At 61.7% G+C, this 13,238-nt stretch overlaps 2 protein-coding genes and 1 long non-coding RNA gene across 5 annotated transcripts; 1 reads left to right on the plus strand and 2 right to left on the minus strand.

Annotated features, from left to right (window-relative positions):
- LOC140605927 (uncharacterized) lies at positions 1–2,954 on the minus strand. Its single transcript, XR_012008449.1, has 4 exons — positions 1,801–2,954; positions 1,411–1,609; positions 767–1,015; positions 1–516 (listed from the first exon to the last, which is right to left on the minus strand). It is a non-coding gene; the product is annotated as an uncharacterized lncRNA (long non-coding RNA).
- Positions 2,955–5,485: 2,531 nt separating this feature from the next.
- Positions 5,486–8,255, minus strand: MRPS2 (mitochondrial ribosomal protein S2). The gene is made up of 5 exons (XM_072778541.1): positions 8,130–8,255; positions 7,876–8,001; positions 7,208–7,337; positions 6,105–6,635; positions 5,486–5,825 (listed from the first exon to the last, which is right to left on the minus strand). The coding sequence occupies exons 1-5, from the start codon at positions 8,167–8,169 to the stop codon at positions 5,504–5,506; spliced, it is 1,149 nt and encodes a 382-aa protein (XP_072634642.1). The 5' UTR covers positions 8,170–8,255; the 3' UTR covers positions 5,486–5,503.
- A 412-nt stretch (positions 8,256–8,667) lies between these two features.
- PIERCE1 (piercer of microtubule wall 1) lies at positions 8,668–12,419 on the plus strand. 3 transcript variants are annotated; one of them, XM_072778544.1, is made up of 3 exons: positions 8,668–8,956; positions 10,052–10,130; positions 12,045–12,419. In XM_072778544.1, exons 1-3 carry the CDS (start codon positions 8,811–8,813, stop codon positions 12,099–12,101), a joined length of 282 nt encoding a protein of 93 aa, XP_072634645.1. In that variant the 5' UTR covers positions 8,668–8,810; the 3' UTR covers positions 12,102–12,419. The 3 variants fall into 3 exon arrangements, with proteins under 3 accessions (XP_072634645.1, XP_072634644.1, XP_072634643.1); XM_072778543.1 differs by having other exon boundaries at positions 8,697–8,956; positions 9,981–10,130; positions 11,999–12,419; XM_072778542.1 differs by having other exon boundaries at positions 8,738–8,956; positions 11,999–12,419.
- The last annotated feature ends 819 nt before the right edge of the window (positions 12,420–13,238 follow it).

Consider the following 13,238-nt stretch of genomic DNA (forward strand, 5'->3'; position numbering starts at 1 on the left):
TTGAAAATAACTAAATCTATTTAAAATCCAAAGTAGAGAACAGCAGAAAGAATGTGAAAAAACAAAAACAAAAAGAGACAAAGTAAAAACAAACACAAAAGCAAACAGAAGCCACAATAGGGGAGAGGAACACTCCACAGAGTGTTGAGTGGGGCATCGGGCTGAAACCGTGCATTGGGAGCTGGCAGTGAGGGTAGCTCCAGGGCTGGCGCTCCCTGAGGGCTGCTGGGTCCCAAGCTGGCTCCATCTCTTCTGCAAAAGGAGGTGCAGAGCTGGCTCCAGGTCCCCAGGTGGTGGATCCTGCCCTGGCTCTAGCTTGCTTTCTGGAGCCCCTGCAGGAGGCGGGCACTAGAGGCGGAGCTGCTGCTGCAGGAAGCATGACGCGGACTGATGGAAATGCCTGTAGATCCCGAGCTGGCGTTGCTTCTGCTGCTGCTTCTGCGGCTGGATCGAGATCTTCAGATTGTAGAGGATCTGTGGCTGCAGCCACCACGAGCTGCTGAGGCGACCATGAAGCTGCAAGAGGAGATCAACATGTCTGCCTTCCAGAAGGGCCTTTCCAGAGTAGGAATATCCCACTGCATTTTCTAGAAGCCGCCGCCAAGATCCCACCATGGAACGTCTCCCCGACTGCCATCCCCCAGCTGGGTGCTCTGAGCCCAACTGTGGCTCCTGGCCCCACCCCAGCCTCTGGGGGCGCCTCCCTGTGGGTCCCAGCACCCACCCCTGCCCAGACACCCCAATTCCCCAGCCCCAGGCTTATCACCCTCAGGCTCGGCCTCTGTTAGCTCCTCCTCTAGGACCAGAGTCCGGTGTAGGACCTGGACCAGGTACAGTGGCTTGGGCAGTGTCACAGGCCTTCCCAGACAAGCCCCGGTCCCTTGTGAGGGGAGCCATGTGCGGCTACTCTGCGTCGGATTCCATGCTGGCCCTGCTGGGCAGCCTGGCACAACTGCCCTTCAGTAAGGGGATGAAGCGGGGTCTGCAGCCTCCTTTCCACTTCATTTTTGATGTTCTGCAGAGAGGGGGACGGGCAGCTGCCCGGAGACCTCACAGCCCCGCCCGGCCCTCCTCCCTGTGCTCCTGCCCACTCCCCCTGTGCTCCCAGATCACACACAGACCTGGGTGTGCACAGCCCTGCACCCGGGACGCAGCGACCCATCCCTGCAGGGCCGGGGCAGCCCTGGGCCGAAGGGCAGGCCCCCCCACCCATCCCACCAGCCAGCCTGCACCTGGGGAGTGACCACCACCTGCCCACCAGGTTCTGACCCCTCATCAGCCTTCTCCTGTTCGCATGCCACATGACCCCTGCCGCCTCCCACATGCACCCTCGGGGAGGGGACCCAGGGCTGCAAAGTTCTGGTCAGAGGGGTGTGGGGCTGGCAGGATGGCCCTGGGTTCCCGTGTTACCTTTCGACCCTTCCTTCTAAGTGGCCAGAGGCGTCGGGGAGCCCTGCCAGGACACTCCCCGCGGGTGGCACTGCTGGCAGGGCGTGCAGTCCTCCCTCTGCAACATCCAGACATATGGAAGCAGCAGGAAAACATGCTCTTGGATAGATGATCTCCAACCAAGTGAGCATGTAGAGGCCTGTCTCTGGAATGCGGGTGCCTGGTTACCCGGTTCCAAAAAGGGGGGGGGGTGTCTGGTCAGGGAGGTGAGGTCAACATGGCCTCCTCACCCAGCTTCTCCTCACACAGGTGCCCCCGACCGCCCTCCACCCGAGAGGCTCCTTGCTCACCATGCACCCTTGCCCTGTCCACATAGTCTCACCCACACAGCCCCCCCACCCCTGGGCTCACCCTCAGGCTCGGCCTCGAGAGCTCCGCCTCTAGGAGCAGAGTCAGGTTCAGGACCAGCAGGGCAGTGACCAGGGCAGCATCTGGCCAGGAGGACTTCCCCGGCCTTCTCCGGGCCCTGGATCTGGAAACCCTTCCTTGGCTGTACCCATCCTGAGCCTCTACTGGCCTGCACTGGCGGGGTGGTGCCCCTGCCCTCCCTCCAGAAGCTGGAGCAGGTGTCCGCTGCCCAGCCCCCTGCCCATCTCCTGTGTGGCGCTCTGCAGAGACAGTGCCCGGCAGCCCCCCTGGAGGCATCGCAGCCTGCCTGGCCCTCTCCACTGTCCTGCGCCCCGACCTCCTGCTCCCAGGTCGGACACACACGTGTCTGAGGGCTGACAGAGGTCCTCTGAGGACCGGTCCCGCCAGGTGCCCTGGAGGCAGGAGGGCAGACAGCAGCTCAGGGGCCTGGCCCACCCTCCCACGCAGACCCCTGAGCCCCTGGGGATGGTCCAACCCGACCCCGGGCCCACCCCAGCCACCCCCAAGGCCACCCAGGCAGGGGCAGGCCTGGGCAGCAGGCGGGCCTGGATGTCCCCACAGGGGGGAGCCCTCCATCCATGGTGTGAGCGCCCCTGCCTGCCTCCGGGGAGCTGACCCCCCTCCCACCTCCCTTGTCTGTCTGGGTCCTCCCTCTGCACTGGAGGTGCCAGGCACAGGGTCTGTCCTGTCCCTGCCCTGGCCGCACACAGTAGGTGCTGCTACTTCTCTATGTGAGGGGGAGGCACAGGCGGATCCCCTGCGCAGCCTGCCCAGTGTCCCTGTCAGGGCCCTTCGCCGCCCCGCCCCTGCACCGACAGCTGTCCCACTCCGTTCAGGGCACATGGGGTCTCCTCCTCTCCCTGAAGCTGCTCTGGGTGACGGCAGCCCCCACCCCGTCCACTTCCCACATGCCGCGGGGCTGGGGGACTGAGGTGTGAGGCCTGGATGTGAGTGGGGGGCCCAGGGTCGGGTCAGGACAGGCCGGGCTGGGGTGGGCAGTGGAGGGGCCACTCCCCTCAAGGCACAACCTCAGCCCCCAGCTTCCCTGCCCCTCCCCGCTCTCTGACTCCCGTGCTCCTGCACGAGGGGCCCCCACACCTCAGCCCTGCAGCAGGAATCACAGGATGTGGGGGGCCAGGCTCTGTCCCCCCCCACCCCCAAAGCCCCGCATGTCCCCCACCTTGGAGACGGGGGGGTCTCTTCGTCCTCGGGTCCCTCAACCTTCTGACAAAGAGGCAGAGGAATCCCTGTGGAGAGGAGGCCACCAGGCCCAGGTCCAGGGCTCCCGGTGACCCCCGACTCGAGCGGCAGCCCCGAGCCCAGGGAGCTGTGTCTGCCGCAGACGCTGAATCATGCACAATGTCCTGAAGGGGCTTCGTGTCCATTTGGCGACTGAATGAAGCCCACCCAGCAGCTTCCAGGTGGCTGAGTGGGTCTGGGGCCCCCTGCCAGCCCCCAGGGCTCCCTGCTCTGGGACACCCAGGATGGGGCCCCGGATGGAATCTGCGACCTCGTCACAGCCAGACTGTGAGGACAGCGGCTTTGCCCCGACACAGGATCCGGGGCCTGAGGCAGAGAGCTACTCCGGGCGGAGAGGACCCACCTCAGCCCTGGGCCCTCCGTGGGCGGCCACAGGACAGGTGACATAGGAGAGGGCGCTGCCCTGGCTCCAGCAGCTCCCAGGGTGGCAGCACGGACCTCCACACCCTCGGGCTCTCACCACCTGCAGGGCTGACTCATTGTCACTACGGGGCTGAGCTGTGGACAACGGAGGGACACTTCACAATATAAACCGTGCAAAAATATTCCTGTCGCCTCCTGAAGGGCAACTGTTTGTGAACAGGTGATTCGGATCATCTTACACGTGTGTGAAGAGTGGTTTGTCCCTGGTCAGGGCTGGGGCTGACCGGGGTGGGGAGGGCGGGGGTGGACGGAGGGAGCGGCCCAGACTCCTTGGGTTGAGGTCATGGCCACATGAGGGGCAAAGCCCTTGGGGAACCCCGGGGAGTCAGTCTCCTGGATGACCTGGGGCAGGAGGCCCTCCCTTGGCCCTCCCCAAGCCGGGGTCTGGGGACCTCTCCACATCACAGCCCCCTGAGCTCCCCGGCCCCTGGTTGGTGGCATGGTACTCATCGCACCGTGGTCCTGAATCCCTAGCCCAGCCCTCCCGGGTCATTGTCCTGGTGACCGCCCCCAGCACCGTCAGGTCACCAGATGGTCAGGGTGCGTCCCCGCCGGGGCCCAGAGGTAGATAGAGCGGGCTCAGCAAGCACTGCAGCAGCAGGGGGAGGGCTGGGGGCGACCCTCCTCTCCTCACCCGGAGGCCGGTCCCTGCCTCCCTCTGGCCTTAAGCACACTCACCTTCTCCTTTGGCTGCCTGGGCTCTCTTGGGGTTCATCTCCAGGGTGGCAACCTTGCAGGTCCCCTCCTGCCAGGATCATCCTTCTCTGTCGGTTTACAAGTAGCCCCCAGGGCCCCCTAGATGTTCTTGGAGCACCCCAACCCCACCTGCCTGTCCCAGAAGCCCGCCTGTGCCTTTGGGTCCTTAGTGCCCTGAAAGTGTCTTGCTCAGTGTGGCTGCGCGTCCAGGTTGCTATTCACTTGGCAGGGGCTCCCCCCCTCCCCCGTCCTGTGTCCCCAGCACCCCCAGTACCAGGAGCATAGCGGTGACCAGTAACAAGTCCCATTACCCCTGGGTTTTCACCAGCCTTCACCCTGCAGCATTCCAAGGGACCCTCTGGGGACAGGGGATGATGGGGGCCAGGTGGGGCACCAGCACAGTATCCTTGGTGTTGTGGGTGGGGGCCGCTGCCCTGCACCCAGCCCCTACATCCAGGGCAGGACGGGGGCCTCCTCGTGTCGCTGACTATGCTGCCCAGACCTGAGTAGTCCCGGGGGCAGCCTGGGCCGCCCCTCCCCACAGGGCCTGCTTCTGCAGCCTGGCATGCCTCTGTCCCCCCACCCCACCCCCAGGAACCGCTGCTCACAACTGGGTTGTATACTGTGTTTGCATTTTCAGGTCTCCTGGCTCCTCTCTGCAGCTCCGAGCGGTGGGGGGCCAACACCTCCCTGAGACCTCAGGGCCATGTCCTTCCCACAGCGGGAAGCACCGTCTGGTGAAAGCCACAGAGGGACCCTCAGGTCACCTTCCTGAAATCTGGATTTTCATTCTGAAGTGTGCAAGTTAAAGCGGTGCTGGTCAGCCGGTGCTCCCTTCCCTGCACCTTGTAAATCTCATGGGCACATGGCACCCGCGGAGGACAGCAGGGACGCCCTGCCATGCACCCTCACCTGCCCCAGGAAGAGGCCAGGTGGACGCCGGAACCCGTCTCCCTGTGCCTCTTTGCACAGGACGTGGACTAGCACAGGTGGCACGTGTCCACCTACAGGTGGGCTGCCTGGTCCCAGATTCCACTCCTGGATGCCCCCTGCAGAGGCCTCCCAAATGAGCAGGTGTCGCCAAGTGCCGCGTTGCTTGAGCACCGAGAGTGCGGGCTGTGTGGTGGCCTGCCCCTTGGTGGTCAGACCCCTGACCCCTTGGTTCTGACCCACATGAGGCTTGAGAGCACTGTGTGCTCTGTGGGCCCTGTGGGTGTCGCACAAATGCCATATCCACAAGCAAAAGCACATAAACCACAACGTGGAACTCGCAGGCCCCAAACGCTCATTTGTTCAAACCTAAATTTTATTCTGTGGGAATCCTGGGGTTTGCTTTGCTGGTTTGTTCCAACCTGGGTGTGCTCCTCTGCGGGGACTTGCCCTGCAGCCTTAGGTTACAAAGCAGCTCCAGAAACAGTGAAGTGGAGGAAGCAGCCCGGCCCTGGCATAGTTTGGTAGGGAACAAAAAGTCACCTGGCATGGGAGCATCCGATGCACACAGGACCCGATTCAAGGCATGAGTGAGGCTTTTCAGAGTCCAAGACAAGCGTGTTTCCTGCCGGGTCCTCTCTGGACAGGCTGCGTGTCCTCCGTGGGCCTGCTGGGCCCCAAAGGTCTCAAGTGGAGCCCTGCGGGGGTCGGGGGGGAAGGGGGCAGCTGCCAAATGGTGACCAGAAGCAGGGACCCAATCCATGCCTAGAGCAATGGGGAACCTGCTAAGGACCCAGCCAGACATGGGAAGAGTCTTCCTGCTCAGGGTCAGGGTGGGCTGCCACTCTACTTCAGGACCAGAGCAGGCAGGTCCCCAGGAGTGTCCCAGGAACAGTCTGGTCTAAGCCTTCAGGGAAGGAGGGGCAGCCATCCCCTGGCCCCCGGCCCCCGGCCCCTCCTTGCCCTGAAGTTCATACAGGGCCTCAATCTGCCTCCGCTTCTGCTTGGCCCGGTTGATGGTGGTCCGGAAGAGCCTGCAGAAGAGGTGCACAGCCGGGGGTGAGTCATCATTGCCAGGGATGGGGTACGTGATGAGGCATGGGTTGCAGTTGGTGTCCACGATGCCCACCGTGGGAATGTGCATCTTGGCCGCGTCTCTCACAGCCACATGGGGCTCGAAGACGTTGTTGAGTGTGTGCAAGAAGATGATGAGGTCCGGCAGGCGGACCATGGAGCCCAAGAGGAGAGAGCTGTTGGTCAGCAGGCCACCCTTGAAGTAGCGGGTGTGGGCATACTCGCCGCAGTCCTGGGCTGTGGTCTCGATCAGGTGTGAGAACTGCCGGTTGCGGCTCACGAACAAGATGATGCCCTTGCGATAGGCCACATGGGCCGTGAAATTCAATGCCAGCTGCAGGTGCACGGCCGTCTGTTCCAAGTCGATGATGTCCTGGCCCAGGCGGCTCCCAAAAATATATGGCTCCATAAACCTGCCATAGACCCCACCAAGGCTAGAGTGGGCAAAGGGCATGTGGCCAACCCCCCACCCACCAGCCACAGCCTTGGGGGCTGCGAGGCCTGTCCCTCCTGGGGCTCCCCAACCCTGGGCACAATTTGCGATCCTGCCACTGTGACAGCAGTGTCCAGAGACAGTCAAGCGGCAGTGAGGATAGGGTGAGGGTGCCCCAGCTCTTCTGCCCCTGGGAGCTGGGCCCCATTGCTGTTCCCCTAGATGTCTTCCACCACCTCCCTCCCTGGCTTCCCAAATGTCCCTCCAAAACATCGTCAAGGCAGTTGAGCCTTATCTCAGTAACCCTGGAGACCCCTGGCCCCAGCTCACAGGACTTGCTGGTGGTGGGTCTGCCCCGGGTAGGACTCTGAGACACAGAGGAAGAAATCTGGGGTGGGGACTGAAGTGGAGTCTGAGGATAGAGCCCTGTTTCTCCCTGAGCTTCAGGGGCCTCGTGTGGAACAGGATGGGGCTGCACGCATACTGATAGATGCCTTGGACTACGAGGACCCCAAGGCAGGAGTGCCCCAGGTCCCGCAGGTACCCCCACACTGGGCCCAGGGTGTCCGCTACCTGTGCCGACAGCCGGCTTTGTGTCCCAGGTGCACCCGGGCGTTGAAGAGACTTCTCACAGAAAACAACTCCTTGACGTTGAAGAAATCTGAGTGCTTGAGAGGCTCACTGAGGATATGGTGGCTGATATCTGGGGCAGGGAGAGGATGCTGTGCTCTGCGACCCCTTGGCTCCCACTGTGGAGGGGAGCTATATGGGGGCGGGAAGGCCCAGCAGCAGATGGTGATGGCCACAGGGTCCTCCCCACACATTGGGGCTGGAGCCAGGTTCTGACCCCGGCTTTGCTCCTGGGCAGTCCCTGTCAAGTCTTCACCCAGAAAGGAGGGGCCCAGCTGGCTTCTGAGGTCCTTCTGCGACGGCCCAGCCCGCAGAGGAAGGAAGGTCCCCATCAGGAGTCCCGGGAGGGCCCTTGCAAGGAGCCAGGCCGCACGTCTACCCCCCCCACCCGCCGCTGCAGGTGCAAGTGACCCCTGCCCCCAGCCCCCAGCCCCCAGCCCCCAGCCCGCGGGTCTGCTGCCTGCCGGCCTTCCGGGGCCCGCTCCCCGCTGCTCCCCGCTGCTCCCCACCCCCCAAGCTTCGCACTCGGGACTCCTCGTGGCAGACGACTCAGCCCCCGTGGGAGGGCCAGGCGCCCCCTCCCCCCCCCGCCGCAGGGGAGCCTGCCTTACCCGCGCTGCCCTCCGGCTCGCCGACCGCGGGGATCGCGGCGCCTGCCAAGGTCCTGCCGCCGGGCCGGGCCCGCCCCGGGGTCGCCGTCCCGAGCAGAGGCGGCCGCAGCGCCCGGGGCCAGACACCTGCGGGGAGAGCCGGCCGTCCTCGCGCTGTCCCCGCCCGCCCACCCCGCTCCCCGCGGGCCCCGGGCAGCTCCCGCCCGCACCCCCACGCCCGCCGCGGTCCCCGGGGCCCCTCCGCGCGCACTCACCCGCGCCGAGCAGCCGGGGCGCGGTCGCGGCGGGAGCCATGGCGCGGAGGACGACCCGGCGGGGACACGCTCTCGGGCCGCGCTGCTTCCGCCCCCGCCGGCGCCCCCGCCGCAGCGCCGCCTGCCGGCCCGGAGGTGCCCCTGCGCGCCCCGCCCCTGCGCGCCCCGCCCTCGGCCCCGCCCCTGCGCGCCCCGCCCCGCCCCCGCCGCTCGGCCCCGCCCCGCCCCCGTCCGCGCGCGCCGCGAGCCCCACTTCGGCCCGCCGCTGGCCGGGAGTCACCGGGGCGCGCCCCCCGCCCTGCCCCCGGCTCGGCCCCGCAGCCCGCACGAGTCCCGGCCCCGGGGCGGCCTCCTCACCTCCGGCCGGTCTAGCACAACCTGCCGCTCTCCCCAGGAGCATCCCGGAGGACCAGGCGCAGGTGGAGTCTGCCCTGAACCTCCGGGCGCCGGGCGGCCGTGCGGAGCTGGGCGTGGGCTTCCCGCTCCCCCGCCTGAGCCGGCCCGGGGGCAGATCCGCGCTCGCCACCCCACCGCGAGGAGCCGCCACGGTCGCCGGCCTCCGGGAGCGCGGCGCCTTCGGGGCGGGGCCGCCCGGGCAGCTGACCCGGCCGTCGCCTGGCAACGGGACGCCGCGCCGCCTCTCGCGGCCTCCCACCCGCCGCAGCGCGGGAGCCCAGGCGCATGTCGGAGCCGAGCCCCCGAGACTGCGCGGCGGCCGAGGAGCCCCCCGCCCCCGCGGGGCCCCCGCCGAGGACCAGCGACTACTACTGCGTGGACGAGAACCTGCCCGTCAGGTTCAACAACCCGGCGTGGTTCCGGGGCTACGGGTGAGGACGGATCGGGTCGGGGGCCACCGGGCCAGCGCCGGGCCTGGAGGGGGCGGGGGGCTCCCCAGTCCCCAGCCCGCCCTGCAGCCCAGGTCAACGGACTTGCCCGCGGTTAGCACCCAGGGAGCGAGGAAGTGCCGCCCGAAGCTGCAGACCCGCCTGCGGGGGTGCTCGGGTCACTGCAGGAGGGGCGGGGTGGCCAGGCAGCCGCACCCAGCCGCACGCCTCTCCAGCTGAGCGCAGTCTCTGCAGAATCCGAATCCCGCAACCACCACCCCACCCCCCCGTAGCTGTTCTTGCAAAGCCTTAGACCCAAGTAGTAGAACACCCGCCACCACACCTGCCCTGCCCTCCCTCACCTAGTCTCCTCTGCAGGCCGGTAGACCAGATCTGTTAGTATTCTTGCTTTCCAGGAGAGACTGCTGAGGGTGGAAGCATAGCATCCTGCCCCAGATCTGGTGGCATAAGGCACGGCTGACATCCCAACCACAGCCTGGGCTTTAGAGACTGTAGGCATGTTTTCTGCCCAGGGCTCTGAAAGTGAAGGGACCCTCCCACCCTGGGGTGGCAGGGTGTGGAGGCTGAGCCCTGGGTCCTGACCTACCCATCTTCCCCGGGAAATGACGGTATGTGCCAAGCCTCCACCCCGGTTGAGGTCTGCATTTGCCCTCCAGGAGTTCTTTTTTTTTTAAATTTTTATTTATTTATGATAGTCTCACACACACACACACACACACACACACACAGAGAGGCAGAGACACAGGCAGAGGAAGAAGCAGGCTCCATGCACCAGGAGCCCGATGTGGGATTTGATCCCGGGTCTCCAGGATCGTGCCCTGGGCCAAAGGCAGGCGCCAAACCGCTGCGCCACCCAGGGATCCCCCTCCGGGAGTTCTTTAGGGCTTTGGCCTCCCTTGGGGAAGAGCCAGGGTGGAAGTGAGCCGAGGAGGCAGGGAGGCTCATCGTGCCTCCCGCGGCACCCCACCTTCGGAGCCTCAGCACCAACCTGTGGCATTCCCAACAGAGCGCCACCAAGTGAATATTCTAAGACTACAGGCTTGGGCAGAATTGGAGTAACTGTTTCTCATCTGCCAGGACCAAGGAGCCTGTCTCCATGTACAGGACCAGTAACCAAGCTTACGGGAGCAGGGCCCCCACCGTGCATGAGATGCCGGTAAGCCAAGCTTGGAAGCACCTGTGTGTCATTGGAACATCTCCAGGAGGAGGCTGTGACCCTGGATTTCTCATGAGGGGCGGTGGGGAAGGGCCCAGATTTCCAACCTCACAAAACTGGAGGTGGCACATCAAGTCCTTTCCAGACAGAGCAGAGCGGAAATGAGTGAGTGAGCAAACTTAGCGATGGAATGTGTCAAAGATGGAAAAGGTGTGTGTAGACTGGCTTGAGACGTCCCACCCCCTCTGTCATCTTAAGGCCATGAGTTTTGAGGCAGACAAGTGAACAGTTGCTTTCTTTCTGGAATAATACTTGATTTTAATGAACTTGTGGCCTAAAGAGACAGGACGGGCCAAAATCACAGGTGGCAGGAGGACAAGGCATCCTCTTGGCGGACAAGGCATCCATCCCCACGTGGCTGGATGTGGGGATCTGTGCACCTTTGGGGAATCCTCACCCCCTTCTGGAGGTTGATGTCACAGTCTGGAGCTCTAGAACCCCCTTCTGAAGCCCCCTGGTGTCTCTCTTGGGCCCAGGTGAAGGGCCAGGCTGACCAGCGTAAGCATTCCCTGGATAACTCAGGACAGCAGGGCCACCCACTTTGGGCTGATGATGCTGTTGTTTCTTTTGAAATACTCATCATTTAGAGATCTGGCCAAGTTGCTCATTTGCTTGTTTCACATGGGAGATACAGCCCTTGTGAGGAGATTATTTATCTAGAAAGTTTCTAAAGCATTTAAGGGTCACTCACCCAGAATCAAAATGATTCCACATTTTTCCCAGGATCAGGTATTAACATGAAAAATACCAGCACACTCAACTCACTAACATGGGTCCAAATGTTTTACTTTTAGAAACAAGACCATTGAAAAAAAAAGTTTCTAATTTTTTTTTTAAATTGTGGGGGTTTGCCCCTCGCTGGTCTTAGCAGGTGATGGGCCGTGAAGCACTAGATGCTCTGCAGGCAGGGTCGGAAGGAGGTTCTTCCTGCTGCTAATTGACGGGCTTTACCTGCAGACTCAGGTCAGGATACCGAAAAGCGGGCTGCAGCTAAAGCTGGTCAGTAAGCAGCAGGAAGAACCTCCTTCTGACCTACAATCTTTTTTTAAAAAAAAAAAGAAAGAAAAGAAAGAAATGCACTGAAGACATTTATTTTTGCTCCTGCCTCCTGCCAAGCAAAAAGAGTATCAGGTGGTCTTGACACGAGGAGAGCTGAAGAGCGGGTCACCTGTCCAGGGTAAAACACCTAGCCCTGGCCCTGTACGTCAGAAATCTCAGGGTCTCCCCAATGACGCTGTGCTGCTGGTCCAATCACCACCCTGGGTGCCTGCGCACACGCGCATGGACTCGGCTGTGCTCCCCACCGTGCCCTCACCTCACTAGGGCAGCGCCTCCCCATGCCCCTGGGCTGGTGGGGTGTGGGCATCAGAGGCATCTTAAAGCTCTACAAGGGATCTGAGTGTGCAGTCGGGGTTGAAACCCACGGATGTGGAGTTCGTCTCTTCTTTACAGAAGAGAAAAGTGTAGTTCAGAGAGGTCCAGCAACTTGCCCGGTGGCACCATTGGCAGGAACAGAACCAGCTCTACTTGGGGTCAGGTGTGGCAGGGTTGTCTATGCCCGTGTATGATCCTCCTGTCCGTGTAGGGTGAATGGAGGTACTATTAGTGGTTATTCCCAGACATCAGGTATAAACGGGGATGGTCTGGGGCAAACCAGGCCATCCTGCCCACCCTGGCTTCTCTGCTTCCTAGGAACAGAGATGACATTTTCTTACAAATTCTTATCTTTCTTCCAGAAATGCCTGATGGCTGACTGCTCAGGGGCGTTCCCACACCCTATTAATTCCAGTGTCCCTTTTCGCTTCCAGAAAGTATTTTATCCAAATTCAAGTAAGTTTTCCAGACAACTTGCAGCAGGTGGAATGTTCCGGAACAACACTTTCAATGTCTACATGGAGAAGAGCATCGTGACAGGTCCCGACAACTACATCACCTCCTATGACCGGTTCAACTTCCACCCCAGTTACAACATCAATAGGCCATCTATCTGTGATTGAGGGACCTCGGGATGCCAGTAGGGGTGACCTCAAGTGTGACCCCTAATCTCTCATCATTTGCCCGATTGTAAAAGTACAGACTTCACTGCTTTCTCTGGAAACATTTTTTCTCTCTCTAGATTAGAAAAATATGCAGATGGCGCTGTAATGTCCTATTTGCTCTGTTTTAAGTGTAACATGGAAAAGATCCTCATGGCTTGACTTTCCATTAAAAACGTTGCCACATCCTGAATTCCTGACTCATTGGCAACTGGAGCAGGGCCATCCAGGGACCCAAATCTTGGCCTGATGCTAGGAATGTCTGGGTCCCCTACCCTATGTCGGGAGCCGGTTTATACTCGTGACAGGTTATGGAGTTCTAACGCACCCTGGCGGAAATCCGCACAAACTTGGCAAGGCCATGGCATGGCAGGAGGCTTGGGTGCCCTGCCTGGGGTGAGAACGGGGGTTGCTTGGGGAGGGAAGACCGTCCCTACCCATGCTGGCCAGCCTGTAGTCCCCGGGAATGTCCTGCAGGCACCGAGGGGGCTGGGCCGGGAGCCCTGGTCAGTGGTGTGGGGTTGGCAAGTGCCTCTTGTTGTTGGCCGGGGGGTGGGGGGGGAAGGGACTTCTCCCATTGTGTGCACTTTCAGTTTTCAATAAAAAGTTCAAAAAGCAGCAGGCAGGGAATGACACACTCTTATCTCTGTAGCTCTCGATTGATGTTTGCTATGCTCTAGGGGGTCCTCAGTGAGAAAAGTTTTCCTATACCAGAATCTTCCTCTTGGGCCTCAGTGTCCCTTCTCCCTTCCTGAGAGCAGGGCAGGTTCACCGTAGGAAGCCTGGAAAGCACTGTCCACGGGCAGCATCATCGTTACCGACCACTGATGGTAACTTGCTTACAAAAATTCTAGTCCCATGAAAATGGCAAGAAATCAAACACCCTGCCTGGTTACTTCTTTATTAAAACCTTTTAATTTTTAATACACAAAAGTAAACACGTTGGCAACATTCCTGGTGTCCAATTTGGGATGGAAATGGTTTCCAGAGAAAATCGATACCGTTGATGAAA

This window comes from Canis lupus, chromosome 16 (assembly GCF_048164855.1).
Source record: "Canis lupus baileyi chromosome 16, mCanLup2.hap1, whole genome shotgun sequence".
NCBI lineage: Eukaryota > Metazoa > Chordata > Mammalia > Carnivora > Canidae > Canis > Canis lupus.

Excerpts from the sequence above, each read along its gene's own strand:
- MRPS2 (XM_072778541.1), bottom strand. The coding sequence starts at position 8,169 with ATGGCTCCCGCCGCGACCGCGCCCCGGCTGCTCGGCGCGG. Across the intron at positions 7,338-7,875 it reads CGAGCCGGAGGGCAGCGCGG|ATATCAGCCACCATATCCTC; the intron begins GTAAGGCAGGCT and ends TCCCTGCCCCAG. Across the intron at positions 5,826-6,104 it reads CGGAGGCAGATTGAGGCCCT|GGCTCCACTTGAGACCTTTG; the intron begins GTATGAACTTCA and ends CGACCCCCGCAG.
- PIERCE1 (XM_072778542.1), top strand. The coding sequence starts at position 8,811 with ATGTCGGAGCCGAGCCCCCGAGACTGCGCGGCGGCCGAGGAGCCCCCC. Across the intron at positions 8,957-10,051 it reads GCGTGGTTCCGGGGCTACGG|GACCAAGGAGCCTGTCTCCA; the intron begins GTGAGGACGGAT and ends CTCATCTGCCAG. Across the intron at positions 10,131-11,998 it reads CCACCGTGCATGAGATGCCG|AAAGTATTTTATCCAAATTC; the intron begins GTAAGCCAAGCT and ends TTTCGCTTCCAG.